Here is a 19525-nt window from a genome sequence, read left to right as displayed (position 1 = left end):
TCCCTACTCTTTGTGTGGCAGAGTTTAGTTTCAGAGAAGGAATTGGTTTACATGATTTTTGGAAACAGATGCAGTGAATTGTGCTTTTTGAGCCAGGCAGTAGGGAAAGCGTCATGCTGAGACTGCAGCATGGAGTATAATTAAAATTAATCCTAGGAGATTTGTGTTGTTTGAGTTGTTAGTGAAATGTCTTCACTTCTTGGGCAGACTGCAAATGGAGTTGCTATCTTTAGGTCTGTAGAAGACACTGAAATGCAGTCCACAGAGCTGCGCTTGTAATTTGGAGCTAATGCAGTTTGACCGCTGTGTCATCACAGATCTCTACATCTGTCCCAGCGCTTGAAGGACATGAGGAACTGGTGGTGTAGACCCTTCCTCTTTGGAGGGTAACGTGTGTGGTTGCTTGCATACTCATGAGACTGTACGCATTAATGCTTTGTCTAATTGCAAGTTCCTAGGCTGTCCTGTCATGGCCAAGCGTCACTTAAGATGGTCAAATGTAGTGTGATTGTTTGCTGTATTTTATATTGGCAGCAAACCCACCAGAGTTTGTTCCTATCACCAGATTAGGCTCAGTGTAGAGCATTCCCTTTGAGATGGGATGATGATGGGTTTCTCTGATAACCTATTTATTAAGGTTGTGCTCTGGCTGAGAAGCACTCTCTCCACATCTCTTGCTGCAGATAAGCTTTTGTGTGTACACCATTCTGGGAGTTGTGAAACGAGCTCGTTGGCCTGCTGATACTGAAGAGGCAAAAGCTGGAGGATTCCTGGTGGGATACACACCCAGTGGAAATCCAATCTACCGTAATCCCTGCACTGAGCAGGTCCTGAAGCTTTTTGACAATTTACTTGCACTTATAAGGTGGGTCAAGTTGACTTGAAATCATTTATGTTGACTTAAGAATCTCTGAAAGCCAAACTGTGATAATGCTCAGAGCATGTTCTCTCAGTGAAGCCAGCAGGAACACAGGCTGGTGCAGATGCCCAAGTACTGTTCCTGACTGTTCACAGTGGGGAATGGCACTGGGCAAACTGAAGCCTTCTGAATGTTCGTTGGCCTGGCCTACAGGAGGCCATCAAAGCCAATGGGAGCTTGGGCTGGGGGTTGTCTCCTCCACCTCCGCTGCTATAAATCTGCCACCCAGTTAATCGTTTCTCGACTAACATCTCTGCTCTGCCCTCAGCCCCTGCAAGGCCACCTCTCCAGTCACCACCAGGGCAGTCCCAGCTCTCATCGCATCCTGTTTGCGTTGTTCTCTCGTCAGTGTTAAAATAAGCTGGTTTTGCTGAACATGAACACCCCCTCCTGAAGCGCTGTCTGCTACTGAAATCAGTGGATACATACTCTCAGGCTGTCGCTACCTTGCAGTGCCTCTCTGCACGTCACTGGTGTTGTGTACATGTGGGGCAGCCAGAGGAGGGAGCAAGAGAAGGCAGGAAAGGGGAATCCTGAATAACTCAGTTCCTAGAATTATTATAGAGCAATCTGTCTCAGAGTAACTGCTGGCACTCAGATGTTGCCAGGCTGATGGGGCAATTTTGTAAGATAATGCTACATGTTAAGTACTTGAAAGCTTGAGGCTCTGTCCTTGGCAGGAGCCAAGGAGCTCTTGGGAAAGAGCATTGTTAGACCCACTTAGACTTTTCAGCTCCCAGGTCTGTGAGGAAAAGGGCCCTGTTAGTCTAAGCTCTGTACAGTCAGGTATGTTTGGTAGTCACTGAGCTCAGGACTGTGCTACTTCCAGTGGGAAGCAATGTGCTGGAGTGGTAGGACAAGTACATGCTGTCTTGCCCACCATCGCTGTGCTTCTCATTGCCAAGCTGTGTAGCACACCAGGTGGTACTCTGGCCCGTGAGCAGGGTTGAACCATCTTGTTATGGCTCTGGAGCTGTGCTTGAAGTGGTTTTGCCTTTTATCCTGGAAGGCTGAAGATCCTGTTGATGAGCTTTTGAGAGAGGTTGGGTTGAGTAGAGGTAGCCTCATGCCATTTCTTCTAGAGCCTGGAATGTGCTCCATATTGTGGAAGACCAACTAAACCAGTGCCCAAGGTCTGAACAGGCTGTAATGGATATACTTGTTGCTTGTGCAATTGCTGTTCTTGCCAGAACTTATGCTTTATTAAAAACACTTTTGATCTCTGTTATAACAAGCTTAGGAAACTATTGTCAAACTGTCACTACCTGTAAAGAAGCAGAAATTCTGTGCCTGCTTGTTTACCACCTCCAGGAAAACGCATGAGCTGTGTTCTATTGCCAGTTCTTCCCCATCTACATAAAGGAAGCGTCTCCCTGGCTGGTTTTGGAGATAAATGTGTCCATGTTGTTTGAGCATCTCCCCTGCAGACCAGAATCTTTTCTGAGCATGTGGTAGTAACATACATGGAGCTGCCTGTACTTCACTTAGAGGTATCCAGGCTTTTCTTAAGGCTGGATGCTCCAACAAGAACCAATGAATGATGTATTAAGAGCTCCTCCACTCCTCCACTTCGTACCTTTCTTGGCGGCTGCTGCTGTAGAGGCCTCTTTGTGTGACAACTGCAAGCTCATAGTCTTTCAGTGCAAACGTTGATGCTTATGTCTTTCTGGAGAAGTTGGAGCTTGTGCTGTGGAGCTTCTGGTGTGTTTTTTTGCTGGCTTTTAGTGCCTTTTCCATGTGCTGCTGCTTCAGGTCCTCTTTAATATGGTTTACATAAGAGAATATGGAATCTGTAGCAGCTTGTCCACAGGCAGGAAAACTGCCTGTGTTGAGGATGCCTTCAGGAACAGTTGCATTACTATGTGGGGATGGATGCTTTTCTTAGCCCTGTGCCATTAGGCAGCTTTCTGTGGGGTTAAGCAAGGTCCATTGCTGCTCATGTGCTTACGCAGGAAGCAGATGTGGAAGTCCCCACAGATGGTATTACTGTGTGAGCAGATCTACAAGCAGCAGCTGCACGGATCTTACTGAGCAGCTGAACTGAACACCAAGTCAGGCACCAGTATGCAAAAAAACGAAGGGTGTTTAGCAGGCTGAGCAGGTGGGTCTGCTGCTCTCTGGACGTTGTGTGGTGGTGCTCTGCTGTGTTTGCAGACAGAAGCAATGAAAGTTGCTAAGCCACTGGGTCTTTGCCAGGTTAAGTAGCTTGAGGGTGGGTTGTGAATGAGACCAAAGAGCTGAGAGGAATGAGAGGGAGTCCAGGTAAGAAGGAAAAGTAAGGTAGTTTTGAGTGGCATAGACTGCATGGTGTTTTCCCTGCCAGCCTATCTTTTTGTGCCTACCCATGTTTGTCTTGGTAGCTGTATGTACTGAATGATTTTGAGGTTGCTTTGTTAACCACTGCTTGCAGTTTTTGAGTGATGATACTTCTGTCCTCTGCGGTACGTCATTTCATCTAGGTGCTTTCTAGGTTCTGGCTTAAATTGTTGTCTCCTAAATTTAAACCCAAATCATGATCTCCTGCCACCTTTAGATTAAGGCGCATTTCTAGAGTCAGTAGCTACGTGAACTGATTAGCGCAGCACCTTTATTGTGCTGGGATTTACTCATGTTTTGTTACAAATGGACTGGTCAGGCTCAGCAAATGCTTTGCACAGACAAAGGCCTTATTGGAACTCTTCTTGATGAGAAGCTGACATTACCAAGGCATTAATGCCAGTGAAAGAATTGTTGGATAGACGTGGATGCTGTAGACATTTTCAGTATAGATGGCTCCAGCTTTAGATCAAGATTCTTTAAGCTGTCCTAAAGGACTCATCTTCTGGCCGTCAAGCCCATCTCTTTAGGCATCAGACACTCCTTCCAGCAGAGCCGTGACCATCACTGAAAAATACACTCCCCCAAGTTCTGCTATATCCTTTGCTTGTCAGTTCTAAGGCATAAATGTCTCTTGAATTTCATTTTTCCATGTTCTCCTGTGTGCGGGTTGCCCAGGAGTACTGTTCACTGCTGAGAGTCTCAGCTGGAATGTGCCTAGGGGCTACATCTTCATCATATATGAGGGCTCTTGGATACTTTTTTAACTCCTGTGGGATGCAGCTGATTAGCCATTTTCCCTTCATTACCACTGGGACCTTGCTAAAGTATTAATTAAGGGAGATCAGCCTGTGAGTGAACATCTGTTCTCCCAACTGTCAAACTTGAGAAAATGCTTCGAGGGCTCTGAAACAATGAAGGACAGGACCGCAGCTTCAAGGTGTGACTGTCTGACCCATCCTGCTGGGATTAGAGCAGTGGGATTTCAAGGTTCACCCCTGCAATTCCACAGTCCTTGGGTTGGCCCCATTGCCCTTCTGCCCAGCACGAGGCAAGCCCAGCATTGGCATGGGGCAGGCAGGAGACATGCAAGAGGAGATTGTTTTAGTAGCTAGGTTTCAGGATAGCTTCAAGCAGAAATACAGTTTTTTGAGTCAGTGGAACAAACTTTTGTGGAGGCTGGGCTGCTCCTTAGCCCTGCTTGGGAAAGTAAAACCAGTTTGTGCCCCTTTTGAGGCCTGTTGCACAGTGTTAGATCCAGCCCAGAATGAGAGTATGAGTCATTAAGAAGTCATTTGTGTAGCTTTTTTTAATGAAACGTATATACTTGCCTTCCTCACGTGTAGTGAGCGGCGAAGTATTTAACACTTGCAGAGAGGAATGGGATAGTTATCCTTTTGGAGCTAACCCAGGCTCTCTGCAAACTCAGGCAGACATCACTGCATCAGGGTTGCCAGGACTGTGAACAGAGGCCATTAAAAAAAAAAAAAAGGAAAAAAAAAGAAAAATTAATAAATCATTAAGACATGAGTGAAAGCTGAGACTCTGGAGAACATACCGAGGTCTGTCCATGCTCCCTTCCCCCAGCCATTCCCATGTACCCCCCTGCTTTGGGAAACGCTGCTCTAGGGGGAGATACTGAGTTGCCCTTGATCACCTCTAGCAGCAGGTACAATGGCATTGCAGTTTTGGAGGAGGCTGCAGGATTTGTGCTGTGTGCAGCTGGCGACACCCAGAGTGGAGGTCTGAGGTCTCAAAGGAGAGAGGTAGGTGAGAGAGACACCCCCTGCCAAGTCCAGCTCTGAGTGTCACTACCCTGGCTTAGAGGGGACCCATTTTGGCCTGGATGGCAAGAACCGGTCACCCGTGGCTGAATTGGTATCCCTTGTGGAGAGCTGACCGTGGCTGTCCAGGGGGCACGTGTCTGCCATGAGTAACATCTGATCGGACTGATGTTCTCCCTAGAGTCCCTCCGATGCCACCTGCCATTCTGGGGACTGTGACCCATCCCTGGGGGGCAGTGTGTGCATTTTGGAGCTGAAACAGCCCCTCCCTCTGCAGGGGCCTTAGGTGCAGAAGATCTTTTGAAATTACACAATCCTCATCTTGTCAGTTTTTAAAATGCATTATCTGATCCCTTTGGCCAAGCTAATAAGCTGTTGCCAGCATCAACTGGAGAATTGCTGGGAGTTTTTACTGCCAGTGCTTGCAAGGGGTGGGGTGAACCTGGAATAAGTGGAAGGGGCAGCCAGGAAATTCAGGACATGAGATGGAGTCACTCCATGTCTCTGTCAGGTCAGCTTCCCCAATATTTTTGCAGGTGGGGAAGGGGGATCCCATGCACATGTGCTTGGTCTCACCTTCCTCATCATCTGCCTCAGAGGAGCTGTTCACAAGCTGAAGGAGAGGATCCCACTGTCAAGGGCAAAAGGGGTTGACCCACATGAGTATAAACCAAGTGCTCTTCTGTTTCAGGACTCACAACAATCTCTACATGCCAGAGATGGTGGCTAGGCTGGGGGAAACATTTGCAAAAGCCTTAGACATGCTGGAGGTGGAGAAGAATGCCATTCTAGGTAAGGGGCTTCTCTTCAGGAGGAATGTGTGGGCAGATTCTCAGAGGTATTTGAGGTGTAGTGGTCCATCAGTAGCAGTGGAAGTGAAGAGGGGTTGGAGAGCCAGCTTCTTCATAGTATTTGCAGTTCAGCTGTGATTTGAACCTACAGAAAAGAAGAAGGGTAAATAAGTTATTGGTCTCAGACAAATTGGTTTCTTCTGCATTAAATGAAGGGTACCTTACCAAACTGCTTATCCCAGCTAGGTGGTGGTCTCTGCCACGTGGCATTTCAGGCTGGAGAGATGGGGGGGTCATGTAGAATTAGTGCTCAGCAGGATCCCTGAGTGCTGGTACAGAGACCTGTGCTGGAGGTCGAGAGCCAAGTCCTGCAGTATGGTCCTGTCATTTGTTTCCAAATGGTTATTAGAAAGAGGCTTTTAGAACCATCTTAGAACAGCTTTGAGCTTGTGAACACAGAAGCCTTTCCAGCCAAGCAGAAGTGGGTGGCCTTGTGGATGAAGTGTGGACCATGACTCTGGAAGCTGGGGTTTAATTAGAGGTTCTGACAGACAGTGAAGTATTTCATGGAAGTTGCTTTGTCTTTCTTATCTCCATTTCCTATCTGTCAGTGCTTGCTTTACCTGTTTCCTGGGACCTATAAACTCTCTGAACCACTCATATACAGCAGCAGGGCCTTTATCTCTGCTCTACAATTTTAAATATCATAGTTCAGCAGTAGCATGTGTCCTGAAAGAGGTGAATACAAATCTGAAGGGGTGGGCTACTAGAGGAGCTGTGCAACTGTCAGCTTTGCTTCTGACTGGATTCTGATAGCTCCAGTAAGTTTTGCTTTGGAGAAATGAGGGGGCTGTAACAACCTTAGTGGGAACACCTCTGCTCTGCCTACAACCAGCCTGAACTTGGCTGACCTCTGAGGGGAGGTTCTGCGCCAGGGTTGCTGCACCTCTTCCCGTTTGGCTGCGTGTTGCTCTTGCCAGGCACTTCCCTCTCTGCCATCAGGCTGGCTGGAGCCTGCCCAGCACGTTCTGAAGGTGCAATGTGCTTTCTCATTAATATAGCTGAAGCTTATTCTTTCCCACAGGTCTCCCTCAGCCTCTGCTGGAGCTTTATGACTCTCCTGTTTACAAAACAGTCTTAGAAAGGATGCAGGGCTTCTTTTGTACCCTCTACGACAACTGGTAAGAGCACCAGATATCCCACACACAATCCAGCATTGCACAGCTGGAGCAGTAGGCTGTTGCTGGTTGCTGATTTCTTCTAGAGTTAGATTTTTTTCTGTGAGCTGTGTCCTGTAATACCCAAGTACGAATTGCAGTGGTGAGCTATAATCGGTGGTTGTAACCTACCACATACACATGGAACACATCTGCTTTTAGCTCTTCTGCACTTAGGTAGTCAGACTGGAGCACTTACCTGATATCCTGACCTAATATGTCTATGCATTTTAATGCTTAAATCCTTCATTCATTGTCCAGATATCCCAGAAAAAAAAAGATTGTGTTTAAATTCCTGTATATATTTAAGAACATGGCAACCATCTAATCTCAAGATGATGGTACTTGCAGCCTTTGCAGGCCAGAGGCATGATACCTGTTATCTAGCAGACTTGCATCTAACTTGTTTTTTGTTAAAGTTTCCACATCCTGGGAAATGCAGGCCCCTCCATGCAACAGGATTTCTACACCGTTGATTGTCTCGCCACCCAGCTCCTCAGCTCAGCTTTCACCAACCTCAACAACATTCCTGATTACAGACTGCGTCCCATGCTCCGTATCCTTCCATCACTGACTCAGGCGAGCTAGGGACGTTTTGAGCACGTAAACTGAAAATGTGGTGGCTTCCTAGCATCATTTTCAATATGGCCAAGCCAAAGAAGGGTGATTGAGGAGATAAACAGGGATATGCCTGGTGTGGATGAGGTGTGAGTCTAAGAGGACATGAGCAGAAACAGCAGTGCATGGGTCAGAGAGAATAAATGCAAGGATTTATGTGGTCCTGAAGGCACCAGGAGAGATGGGTAGTACCTTCTGGGGGGCAAAGGGGCTTGGATAGTGTAGGAGCTTGGCAGTAGGGTGTCTGACTAGACTTTGTGTTTGTGTGGGAGACCATCTAGGGTTTCCAGCCTGCTTTCCAGGGCTGGACACTGAGTTTCATAGCTAGAAAACGGGCACTAAGCACCCTCAGCTGAACTGCCAGGGGAAGGGGCTGAATACCTTCTCTGCTTGCTATGTAGAGATGCCACTAGTTAATTCAGGGCTGTGAGAAAATGGGCTCTGACGTGTCTGTTGCTTGGCTTCCCAGTGGATCGGCTGGTTTGGGCGGTGTGCTGCAGTCTCCCTAGCAGCTGGCCATATGTGCTGGGTCTCTTCCTTAGCTGGTCTGTACAGGTGTGTTTGTGAAGCCCTTGGTACTCTCCTGCCCTCCAGAATACTATGAAACCTTTGTCTGCCCCATGCTGGGACCACTCTTTACCTATCTGCACATGGTAAGAAAACAGCTTGTTTGATGCCTGTTCCTTGGCAGCCCAGACTCCATGTAGAAACTGGCAGCAACACGTGAGAACATCTGTCTCTCCAAAGCCAGCAGGGACAAGGGCAGTGCCTCGATGCTTAATCATTTTGCTGTTGTTTAGGAGGCTTTTGTAGTGCATGTAACCCTGGCTGTTGCACAGCACTCCTTGCTGTGAATTCAGACCTGTGGATATCAGCTCCTCAGCCTTCAGCCCTGAACATTTTTGTGGGGTTTTTTTTTTTGCCAATGTCCCCTCATTTTCCTGACAGCTCACTCGGATTCCTGCAGCCAGCACAGCCACAGCATCTTTAGCACAGTTGGTAGCAGTTTTTGTCCTATTCAAAATGGGGCTTGGCAAGCGCTGTATTTAAAGTTCTTGCACTTCTATCAGCAGCCATCACTTGGTCGTCTTTACATGGTGTCCAGCATGGTTCCTTAGGAAGGTATTGAATCTTCCCTTTTGTCTTGAACAGAGGTTGTCTCAGAAATGGCAGGTGATCAACCAGCGAAGCATGCTCTGGTAAGCTTTCACCCCTTGATATGAGTACTGAAAGAGGGAAATGAGGAGAGGGATGGAGCTCTGGCTCTTTGCCCAGGGAACAGCCCTGCCAGCAGAAGGCTGGAAAAGACTCTGTTTACCTTGATGGTGACTCACTCCCTGTGCTTGGGCAGAGGGGATACTTTAACACACTGACTCCTTTCACATTAAAACCTGTTCTCCTCAGTGAGGATGATGCTGCAGATGACAACCCCGAGTCTCAGGAGATGCTTGAGGAACAGCTGGTCAGGCTGCTGACCCGAGAAGTCATGGATCTCATCAGTAAGTGAAATCAAGCTAGGTCCCCTGGGATGTTTTGGAAGTTTGCCTGAAGAGGACAACAGGAATTTCCAATATCCAGTAAAATTTTACTATAATGGCCAGTAGTATTTATCATAATCCTTAGAAGCCAGGTGTGAGACAGCTAAGCCTGCCAAAATCTTGGCTAAAACCTAGTAAAAGATCAATTAAAAACCTTCAGAAGAGTGTTTTCTTTCTTTCTTTTAGCACTCCATGGTTTTGGCACTTGCCTTGTAGGAGTCCCGTCCTCCTTTGGAACCTGGGCTCTCATTTTCCATACCCTGGAGCTGCAGTATGGGACATTGATTTGTGGACAACCTGAATGTAGAGCAGTTTTGTTGCTGGCAATTGCCATGTCTCTAGTGAGACAGAAGGGAAGAGTCCCCTCCCCCAGGCAATCTCCTTTGTGTTCCCTTTCTCCAACATTGTGTTGTTACCAGTGTTGCTTTGAGCAGAGAGGCTGGGAAAATTGACTCCGTAGAGATTACAGGTCCTCAACATTATATCTCCTTTCTTGATCTGCCTCGTTGCCTTAAGATGCTGCTCTTTTCAGGTTCTAGGCTTCAAATGGGTTTGCATGTTCCTGGTTCTCAGTAGTCTGAAGCAGCCATCATGCAGCAGGTTCCACTGTGGGAGGATGCTGTGGGTGGGGTGTTACAGCCTTCCAGGTAGTGCAGTATTTGGCTTTTTAACTGGGCTTTCAGATTCTTCATATACTGGGTAAGAGCTGGGGGAGCTTGAAGCAGCTGTGAGCCCATCAGAGTCTGTAGGATAATCTCTGCATGTTCTGAAGTAGCATCTACCCTTTTCTGCTCTTCTGACCTGCAACTGTTTTTGCAGCTGTTTGCTGTGTTTCCAAGAAAGGTGTTGACCATAACACTACTGCTGCTGTAGACGGAGACGGTGAGTAAATGCCCACCTTTGCCTTTCCTCCTCCCCTTGGTGTGCGCAAGCACTTTCCCATTTCTTAAGAGGGTGAGGCTGGTCTGTTGCTGGAAGTTCTGTGTGAGAGGTATAGGTATGGCACAAAACTTTCAGCTCTGTTCTGGCCACTGTGTCCGGGGGCCACAGAAAAGCCAAGTCTAGCCTAGGAACTAATGTGCTGTAGGGTTCACAGGTAGCATGTTGGAGCAGCTGATTCTTGAGGTATCAAGAAGAGGGGGATGTGCAGAGTCTTCCCAAGAGCTTGGAGGAGGCTAATTGGGTGCCCTTCCTGCCCCACAAAGGGTGGGAGCTTTCTGCTTGGAGAGAGATGTTCCAGCAAGCTGTGCCAGCATACTGATTCTGTGTGCTGTCCCCTGGCTGCCAGCTTAGTTCTCGCTGTGTCTCCCTCAGGATGCTGTGTTCACAGTGCTGCCTTTTCTCTGCTCTGCAGATGATGAGGCGATGGTCACAGAGGTGACTCCCCCTGCCAGCGCAGAGCTCACTGAGCTTGGCAAGTGTCTGACGAAGCAGGAGGTAAGAGCACACACTCTGACTTCTGCCATCCTTTATTCGTACTGCTTATCACACCAGCCAGATGCCGCTACAAAGATGCAGGCCGCTGGGGCATCACCAGCGTGACAATCTTCTCTCATGAACATACATGTTTTTTAAGGACAGCCCTGCACATTCAGCCCCCAAGGTGCTCCCTGGCTCTGCCTCCATCCTGGGTGCCATCTTCATGAGGAAGAACTTCACTCAGCAGCTCTTTTTTTTCTGTAAAATCTGCCAGATTTAACACAACCCACTGTGCACAGTACCTTCATCCTGATACCTCTGTACTCCTCCTCTCCTGTGGGTACCTCAGAAGCTCTGGCGTAAGCTTTTGCACTGACTTAAGAGTAGCAGCTGATGGGAGCCCCTGGGTGATGAAGGGAGCAGGTTTGCCTGATGTTGGTTCCTTTTGGCTGTGATGGTGCCCACTGGGTGCCTTTGAGCACCTTCATCTGGGGCAGCAGCAGCATGCAGTATTCTCAGAAAACAGCCCTGAGGAGCTGTTGCAGAGTCCCTGGGTTGCTTCTTGGCTCCCTTCAGGTATGAACCCTGGAGATGGGAAATAGTTCCTCTGACTGGTTTCCTTCTCTACTCTTTTTCAGGATGTTTGCACTGCAGTGCTGATCACTGCCTTCACATCCCTCTCCTGGAAGGACACCTTGTCCTGCCAAAGAACCACAACACAGCTTTGCTGGCCTCTGCTCAAACAGGTAACTCTGGGAGGAAGAAGGGATTAGTTCTGGCAGGGTTGGGAGAGGAAGCTCTGAATGTTGTGAGAAGCACGGCTGCTTCACCCCTGGGCACCTTCTCTCTCAGGAAGACCGAGCTGCTGCAGAAAGGCAGTCAGGCATCAGTATCCTGCTTCCATGCTGACAGTGCCTCTTCCTCAGGTGCTTTCAGGAAACCTCCTGCCTGATGCTGTGTCCTGGTTTTTCATAAGCGTGCTGAAGGGCTTACAGATACACGGGCAGCACGATGGCTGCATGGCAGCTCTTGTCCACCTGGCTTTCCAGATCTACGAGGCCTTGGTGAGAAATTCTGCTCTTTGTCCAGATGCCAGGTTGTCTGGGGAGTGGTAGAAAACTAATCCCATGCCTGCTTGGGTAGGGGCAAAAGATCTGATGGCCCCCCAGGGAGGGCAGGGCTGCTCTTCCAGCAGAGCTTTGTGAACTGTACTTCTCCTTGCAGCGCCCTCGCTACACTGAGCTGAAGGCAGTGATGGAGCAGATACCAGACATCCACAGGGACTCTTTGGAGCAGTTTGATTCAAAGCTTCTCAACCCAACACCACAAAAGGTGGCCGACAAGCGCCGGAAGGATCATTTCAAGCGCCTCATCGCAGGTTGCATTGAGGTAGGTGATATCCTGGAGGAAAATGAACCTGTTTTGTTTCACATCTCTATCCTGCAGAAATCTGCTAGGTGGCTGCTGGACTTTTGTGAGGATGGTGGCACTGGAGTCTGGTACACTAAGTTAAAAGCTGGGGAGCTGGTGCAAGGGTGGTTACCCCAATGCCCTGGCACTTGGGAAGGACCAGGCCTGAGATTTCCCAAAATGCAAGCAAGGGGTGTTGGGCCTCAGGATTGCTCAGAATCTGGGGTCTGCCTCTGATCTGCAAGCAGGCTGCCTCTGAGCTGAGTGGAGGTATGAAGGCAGTAATGACTAATGCCTGTCTGTCTGTCCCTTGCAGAAGCCCCTTGGGGAGCAGTTCCGCAAGGAGGTTCATATCCGGAACCTCCCGTCTCTCTTCAAAAAGGTGAAGCCATTATTGGGGACGGATATGCTAGAAAATGAGGATGGAGAGGGCCTCACTGCACTCTTTGAGCCCTGAGCCTGGGATGCTGCAACTGTCTCCTCACCTACCTTGTATTTTGTCTCTCCTGATAGTAAGCACATTAGATTCTCCTTGCCATTGCCTCCACAAGCGTTCATCTGAATAAAGACCCTTACGGGTCCTGTCCCGTTCTCCTCCCTACACTGGGACGGGGCCTGTGGTGGCATTTGAACCAGTCTATTAAGCTTTCCCTGATTCCTTCCCCTGCCCTCCATTGGATGAGCGTCTTCAGACCTCCGTTTCTCTGCAAGGTGGGAGCTGAGCCCATAGACTCTGTTAGGTAAATCCTGGTCATCCTGCAGCCTTGGGTCACTCTTGCTCTACTTCTTCATCCCTTGAGATTTAGGATTAACTCAAAAGGCAGAGTAGTGCATGAGGTGAAAAGGGGCTACTCTAATCTTCTGGGTGCTAGCAGCCAGGCTTTGCAGGGAACGCATCAGACACTCCTGTCATGCCTATCAACACCTGTCCCCAGCGGACTGGTATTCTGATGAATCCGTTTCCCTTCAGGATGCTGAGCCTTGGGCTGAGGGCTGTGTGCCAGGTAGCCTAGTAGTGCTCTAGGATCTCCCTTGAGATCAGCCTTTTTAAGGTGCAGCTGCTCTCTAGGAGGAGGCAGACACTGTCATACCTATATATACATATATATGTATATATAAATGATCATACAGCTTGTTCTACCCAGAGCCAAATGGAAGGCTTTTACTTAATGCCAGCCTTTCTTGGACATCTCTCAGGGGGAGCAGGACAGATTTTTTTTTTAATTATTATTTTTTCTTTTTGCCATGCCCTGTAGACTAGAATGTGGCCAGCACAGGGTACACAAAATCTGGACCAATATCTGAAGCACCTGCAAACCAAAAGGGATCTCCTCACCCTGTTGCTGTGGAGGTGGCAGTAGCCCATGTTTTTACCCAGTCTGGTATTTCTTGGAGAATTGCATGGTGGGGCAGGAGGGGCGGCGTTTATACTGCAGTTTACAGGGGGGAGCCAGGTCAGAAACCGGGTTTTAGATGAGGTGGGTGGGACTCTATCAAACCACTCCAGTCTGCAAAGCTGGTTCTTCTTACATGACAACTGGTTCACTCACTCTATCCTAGTGTTAGCCCAGGAGCTGGGAGGGTCTGTCCAGAGCTAGCTGGCAGTTTTGCCATCCAGGAGACAGAGCAAGTAATAAATGGTGACAGGTGGAGAAGGTGGTATCTCTACTTGGACAGACAGGACAGAAAAGCTGGGGTTGGGAGGGGTGAGAATGCAGGAAAGAAGAGCAGGCCTTGAGAATCCACTCACCCTCCTGCCCCTGCTGTTCCACCAGCACCCTCCACTTTCCTCCTGGCCTAAACTTTTTTAACCTCTGAGCTAACACAGCTCCTGGCTCTAGCACAGGCTGGGTGTATTTATTGTGTTGTGAGATTTTTAACATTATGTGACTTCATGCTAGACACAAGGGGCTTTTTTTAAATGGTTTTTAGAACCTTTTTTTGTAGGAATGTTTAAATCCGAAGCTGTCTCTGAACTGGTTGTTACACCTCTGAATGTCAGTAAAGCTATTCCAGTTTCATACCTGTGGTGTCATGTTTAATTTTTATTATCTGTTGCAGTAAGATCTGAGACCTCTGCTGTGCCCAGACTGGCTTCTTAAGGATTATTCAGCTCTTTAGGAATCCTAAGGATTCCAGCTACCAAAAAAAGAGCACCTTTGCTGGTAGTCAACATACATTATCAGGGAGGGGATGAACCATTCCAGGCTACATAATTAAATCAGACAGCAAGGGGGAAATGGCATTTTAAAGTGTTTATATGTCACTCACAGCTGGTTTATATTAATTCCACAACAGCAGCTAGATTCCAATTTACAGCCTGCAGGGTACATGTTGTCAAAGCAAAGACATGGCTATTCCAGGGTCTGACCCATAAGCAATATGGGAAATATGCAAAGCCAGAGCACAGAAAGGTGCATATGCTACTAAAGTAGCCTCCAAGCCCAACCCCCAGCTATTGCTAGGAGGAACAATGTCCTGTGACAGTACTGGAGTTCAGCCGTACCTCTCTCAGCTGACCTTTTCACTAACACAGGAAGGTGATGTAGTGATTGCCTTTGGTCTGTCCCCCTCGCCTGATGAAGGTTGCACAAAAGGTCTCTCTTATAACAGCAGAAGCCTTTAAAGAGGTGGGCCTGAGCAACAATGTTCTTGTTACAAAACCTTTTTCCAAGGCCCCAGCTGTAATCCAGCTCAGCACAGAAGCTGCTTCAGCTTGCTTAAACTGAAAGGATCCAGCTAGAAGTTTCTCTCCCTCAAATGGGATTAACACCTAAAGGATGTTTACAGTATAACTAACTGTAGCCCGGTGAAACAGAGAAAAAGTATGATTTGCTACATTATATTCAAGCACTGTAGTGAGGATTGACTTAAGCAACTGGGACACAGCAGTACTCCCAGCCATTCGCTGAAGTTCCAGTTCCTTCATCAGCTTGTCCAGAGACTTTCACAAGCCAAGACGTACCCAGTGCTGACTAACAGAAGTGCTCATCACTGAGACTAACTTGCAAGTCCTCTCAGGCTTCCCTGGGTGGAGACAGGCCTTTGACTGTCACTTGCCCTCCACCATCCAGTTCTGCTTCAAGGTCAGCCCAAAGTACGTTCAGTCACTGAAAGGGAGAACAGAGCAGTCACATCTAGCACCTGGGAAGACATAGCTTACCTTCAGCTGTTTTAAAAGGGACAGTCAGTCCTTACAGAGTATGTTTTTAAACCACACCTTTGCTCAGAGAAGCCCAGTACTGTATCATAGAATCATTGAATGGTTTGGGCTGGAAGGGACAAAGCCCATCTAGTCCAACCCCCTGCTGTAGGCAGGGACATCTTTCAGTAGGTCAGGTTGCTCAAAGCCCCATCCAACCGGACCTGCAATACTTTCAGGGGTGGCGCATCCACAACTTCTCTGGGCAACCTGTTCCATCTCACTACCACCCTCATTGTAAAAGAAGGCTTATGTCCAATCTAAGTATACCCTCTTCCAGTTTAAAACCATTGCCCCTTGTCTTGTTACTACAGGCCCTGGGAAGAAGTCTTTCTCCATGCCCTCTTTCTATATTGAAAGGCCACAGTAAGGTCTCCCGGAGCTTTCTCTTCTCCAGGCTGAACAACCCCAACTCTCAGCCCTTCTTTGTAGGAGAGGTGTCCCAGCCCTCTAACAGTACAGCCTTTTATCTATCACATAAATTACCCTGGAGCTGGTTTGAGACACCTGTAATACAGTCCTACAGTGATACTGACTTGTTAAATCTCCCTGACCTGCTGCAAAGTGCTTTACTACACTGCCATATCAGTCCTTTGCACATACCACATGCAATCTAAAATAAATGCTATTATTCATCTTTGGACCTGCTGCCACTTGGTTCTCTGTGTACTATGGTGTCACAATTGTGAACAGCACAGAAGGAAACAGCTGTAAAGAAAAGCTTTTATTTTAGTGCATCTCCTCACTGAGGCTCCTTACCAAGAGAAAACAAATTCAGAGATGGTCCTAGGACTCTTAACGAGCCCATCTCGAACCTCCTGCCTATGGAAGAGGCATCACCCCTGCAGGCAGTGCAGGAAGCCCAGAACAGCAGTGCAGGGATATGCTTCCCAGCTACAGCCTGGTCACTCCATAGGCACAGAGTCCAGCTCATTCAGGAAGCGCTGACACTTTCCCATCAGGATCTTGATGGCTTCACTCACCAGCACATCTGGAGGCAAGATGCCCGTTGACTCCACTGAAACTGCAGAGACACTACTCAGCACAGCCACTACGCAGCTTCAGCCTACAGCTGGCTCCAGCATTCCTGTCCCTTGTTTTCCCTTACACCACACTTCTGACAAGCCAGATCTTCACAGCCAGAGAAGAAGAAATTACATTTGCTGGCAGGAAGCACAAACACATTCAACCCCAAAGCAACAGCAAACCACAACCTCAGTAGCTACCCACTGGAACACAAATGTGTGAAGGCTGATGATGTGAGTGGGAAGAGGGAGGCAGAGACCCAGTTTGCACAAACCACAGCAGGGCTCTATGTTCTGTGGAAAATTGGGCACTTACAGATGTAATGGTTTCGCACTCTTGCCAGGCGCACAAGGTTTTTCAGATTCTCATGACGGAAAACCTCTCTGCTGAACGTGTCCAACCGTGCATTGGCTACTCTTGCCACCTTTTTTCCTAAAGGGAAAAAGATGAAACGAGATGGGTGCCTGCAGCAGCTGTGTGCCTTATGGTCACAGCACATGCTTACCCTTCAAACATGCACTCCCCATCAGCGAAGGCAGCAAAGCCACAAATACAGAGAATTAGCACATCCCCAACAGGTCAGAACTGGTCTTCTTGAACAGTTCCAACCCAAACACAAAACTTGTATGTACCCCTGGGCAGGACACAAGAAGTCTTCTCCACACTTAGCTCCTGGAAAGAACAAGCTCACCACCCAGCCTCACAGACAACTGGACAGTACTGGAAGCTGCAGTCAGCAGCTGCAGGGCTCTGCAGACAGGCACCCAATCCCTCAGCATTTCAGGGAGAACTCAGTTCATCCCCCAACACATCCGCATGTGACAGCCACTCATCCATAAAACCAGGCTCAGAGTAGCATGAATGGTTTCCAGTTGACAAGACAACATCACAACATGGTTTTGTCTCTAGAAGGTTTGGCTCTACCCTCTAATCAGTCTCTGCTAAGGCTTGTAAGGAAAAAGGCACTTTTGAGCAGGAAAATAGTACCCTTGATTTTCTGGATCTCAATAACTCCAGGGGAAAAGCACTTCTGCAATGTCTCAGCTGCTTCATCTTCAATAGGCTGCAGGAGAGTAATGTCAGGAAGCAGTCGATAACTAGCCGTAGCCACAGGAGAAAACTTGGCATGATCTTTACCTGCGTGAAGAGTTTTAAGAGTTAAGGATGAGGGCAGACCTCAGGGAATGAGAGTACAAGGATGCTGGGGCCTAAAGTTCCAGGGGAAAAGCCAGTTCTCCACCCTTCCCCTTCACACAGCTGTGCCCTGGTCCACGCACTCACACTCCTCCTCCCGCTGCCTCAGGACCCACAACTCACCTATACCCTTGACACAGTGCATAAGCACATCTATTTCCTGGCCAGGTCGCAACAGTGCAATGAGGATGTCATCGTGAACAGGTCGGAAGTCAGCATCTGGAAAGAGGTCTGTCTGATTCCCCAGGGGCACCCACGTCATATGTTTACTGTACACTGCAAAGAGAAGCCACAAGCATCAGCCAGCTGTTGTCTCAAACCAGGTTGCTGACCTGTACAGGACTGGAGATGGCAAAAAGTAAGTTTAGCAGAATGAGGGAATTGGCTCCCTCTGCTCACAGGGCTGAGAGAACACACCAAATCCTGTCTCTCAAGACCAAAAAAAGAAAAAAACCCAGTGCTTATTTAGGATAGACCTCACCTTTGTGATTGAAATAAAGTTCATTAGGATCAGATGACTCCTTGGCTGCCTGAGGGTTTCGGCTGCATTTTATTTTCAGCTGGAACTGCAAAGTATCAATTTCTGTGCCTTCTTCATCTCCTGGGAAGGGGAGAACAGCATGAGCCTCTACAGAGTCACATTTCTGCTCAGTCTACGTGACCCTGGTTTCCTGCAAAGCAGGAAACCTTCAATATTTCTGTTTGATCCAAAATTCTTACCTTGATTTCTATATTCAAAAAGTCGAGGGTCAGCCCGGATAGGGATGAGGCCCAAGCGATGAGCCAGAATTTCATCCTGTACAATGGATGTGTTGTTGTACACAAAGACTTTCTCTACAGCCATCGTTGGTACCTCGGAGACAACGGATCAAGTCAGCATAAGATGACATTTGAGCTAATGCCAACGGAATATCCATCCAGTGTCCCTTCTACCCCATAATCACCCTACAGACTTTTCAGTGGTATTTCTAACAAACCTGGATACCCAATATACCCTTACACCCAATAATATACCCCATTGCCTGTGGGTTTTTTTTAAACAAATGACCACGAGGACTGAAGGGCACGCTGATCCACAGACACCACCAAGAGCACCTTTAAGAGCAACCAGCACTATCACTCACGCCGCTAAGGCCCCGACTCTCTCCGAGCCCCTGGCACACCTGCAGAACCAATTCGCATTTCTCTTCCACACGCAGACGCTACCTGCAAGGGCTGACACAGGTCGGACCCTCCCCATTCCCCAACACTCAAGCACCCCCGCTCCTAGGCCAGCACCCCAAGGCCTTCCCCGCAGCTCCCCGGCGAGCCGCGGCCCCCGTGCCCCCCGCCCGCAGCGGTACCTCGGCCAGCAGGATGCGGCGGAAGGCGTTGGCGATGGCGGCGTCGATGCCCACCATGTCGAACTCCAGCGCGCCCTTCTCCTCGCGGATTATGTCCACGCGGAACGCCTGCACGGGCCACGCGCCGCGGGTCACGCCGGGCGCCACGCGTGGGACCCGACTCCCCCCCCACGGCCACCCGCCGGCGGCGCTCACCCACCTCTTCGAAGCGCCGCTGGTCCCAGGCGTCCTCGTAGCCAGGGTAGTTGCCGGGGAAGTCGGTGGTGTGGACCTGCGAGGAGGCGGACAGGCGGGGCCGTGAGGGGGACCGGGGCCGCGAGTGGGGGGCCCGGCGCTCCCCCGCATCCCGCCCCACTCACGTTGCGGACGCCGAACTCGCCCAGCACCACGCGGTCCCGCATGCTGTCGGTGAGCGCCCTGGCCGCCATGGCCGCCGCCGCCCGCGGGGGGTGACGGGGGCGGTGCTCCCCGCCACGTGACGGGCTTCCGCCCGCCCACGCGTGGCATTCAGCGCGCCCGGGGAGGGCGGCGCTCCCCCGCGGCCGCCGGCCGGCCCGCGGTGCCTGCCCCAGCGCATTGCTCACGACCGCCTCGCCGCCCCCTCTCGCTGGCCGCCCGTCCGCCTACCCCGCTGCGCCCTTCCCCGCCCTGCGCCACACACAAGATGGCGGCGGCACCCATCCGCCCTCACGCAGCCTCGCGAGAGCTGGAGCCCTCCGCCGGCAACGTCACATCCGGTCGCTCCGCC

General features: G+C 49.4%; 2 protein-coding genes across 9 annotated transcripts in view; one reads left to right on the top strand and one right to left on the bottom strand.

Moving 5' to 3' along the window:
- Positions 1 to 14003, top strand: part of XPO5 (exportin 5) — a 29781-nt gene extending 15778 nt beyond the window's left edge. For all 4 annotated transcript variants that reach the window (XM_065633037.1, XM_065633036.1, XM_065633035.1 and 1 more), the window contains 13 exons: positions 684 to 865; positions 5711 to 5811; positions 6895 to 6991; positions 7447 to 7583; positions 8201 to 8298; positions 8798 to 8844; positions 9050 to 9144; positions 10003 to 10065; positions 10538 to 10620; positions 11241 to 11348; positions 11529 to 11666; positions 11827 to 11991; positions 12329 to 14003. In XM_065633037.1, the coding sequence (XP_065489109.1) occupies positions 684 to 865; positions 5711 to 5811; positions 6895 to 6991; positions 7447 to 7583; positions 8201 to 8298; positions 8798 to 8844; positions 9050 to 9144; positions 10003 to 10065; positions 10538 to 10620; positions 11241 to 11348; positions 11529 to 11666; positions 11827 to 11991; positions 12329 to 12469 (1455 nt within the window). In that variant the 3' untranslated portion in view covers positions 12470 to 14003. The remainder of the gene's footprint in view (positions 1 to 683; positions 866 to 5710; positions 5812 to 6894; positions 6992 to 7446; positions 7584 to 8200; positions 8299 to 8797; positions 8845 to 9049; positions 9145 to 10002; positions 10066 to 10537; positions 10621 to 11240; positions 11349 to 11528; positions 11667 to 11826; positions 11992 to 12328) is intronic.
- Positions 4527 to 19222, bottom strand: POLR1C (RNA polymerase I and III subunit C). Of its 5 annotated transcripts, XR_010606056.1 has the most exons (10): positions 19137 to 19222; positions 18977 to 19048; positions 18778 to 18885; positions 18155 to 18287; positions 17916 to 18035; positions 17558 to 17710; positions 17228 to 17377; positions 16556 to 16672; positions 5596 to 5955; positions 4527 to 4694 (listed from the first exon to the last, which is right to left on the bottom strand). XR_010606056.1 is itself a non-coding variant. In XM_065633041.1 (9 exons), exons 1-9 carry the CDS (start codon positions 19203 to 19205, stop codon positions 5939 to 5941), a joined length of 939 nt encoding a protein of 312 aa, XP_065489113.1. In that variant the 5' UTR covers positions 19206 to 19222; the 3' UTR covers positions 4723 to 5938. The 5 variants fall into 5 exon arrangements, 4 of the variants coding, with proteins under 4 accessions (XP_065489113.1, XP_065489112.1, XP_065489110.1 ...); XM_065633041.1 differs by lacking the exon at positions 4527 to 4694 and having other exon boundaries at positions 4723 to 5955; XM_065633040.1 differs by lacking the exons at positions 4527 to 4694; positions 5596 to 5955 and adding an exon at positions 13973 to 15122.
- Between the last annotated feature and the right edge of the window lie 303 nt (positions 19223 to 19525).

The sequence above is a fragment of the Caloenas nicobarica genome, chromosome 3 (assembly GCF_036013445.1).
Source record: "Caloenas nicobarica isolate bCalNic1 chromosome 3, bCalNic1.hap1, whole genome shotgun sequence".
NCBI lineage: Eukaryota > Metazoa > Chordata > Aves > Columbiformes > Columbidae > Caloenas > Caloenas nicobarica.
Note: the sequence above shows the minus strand (reverse complement) of the source record. Positions and strands in the feature narration are given on the sequence as shown.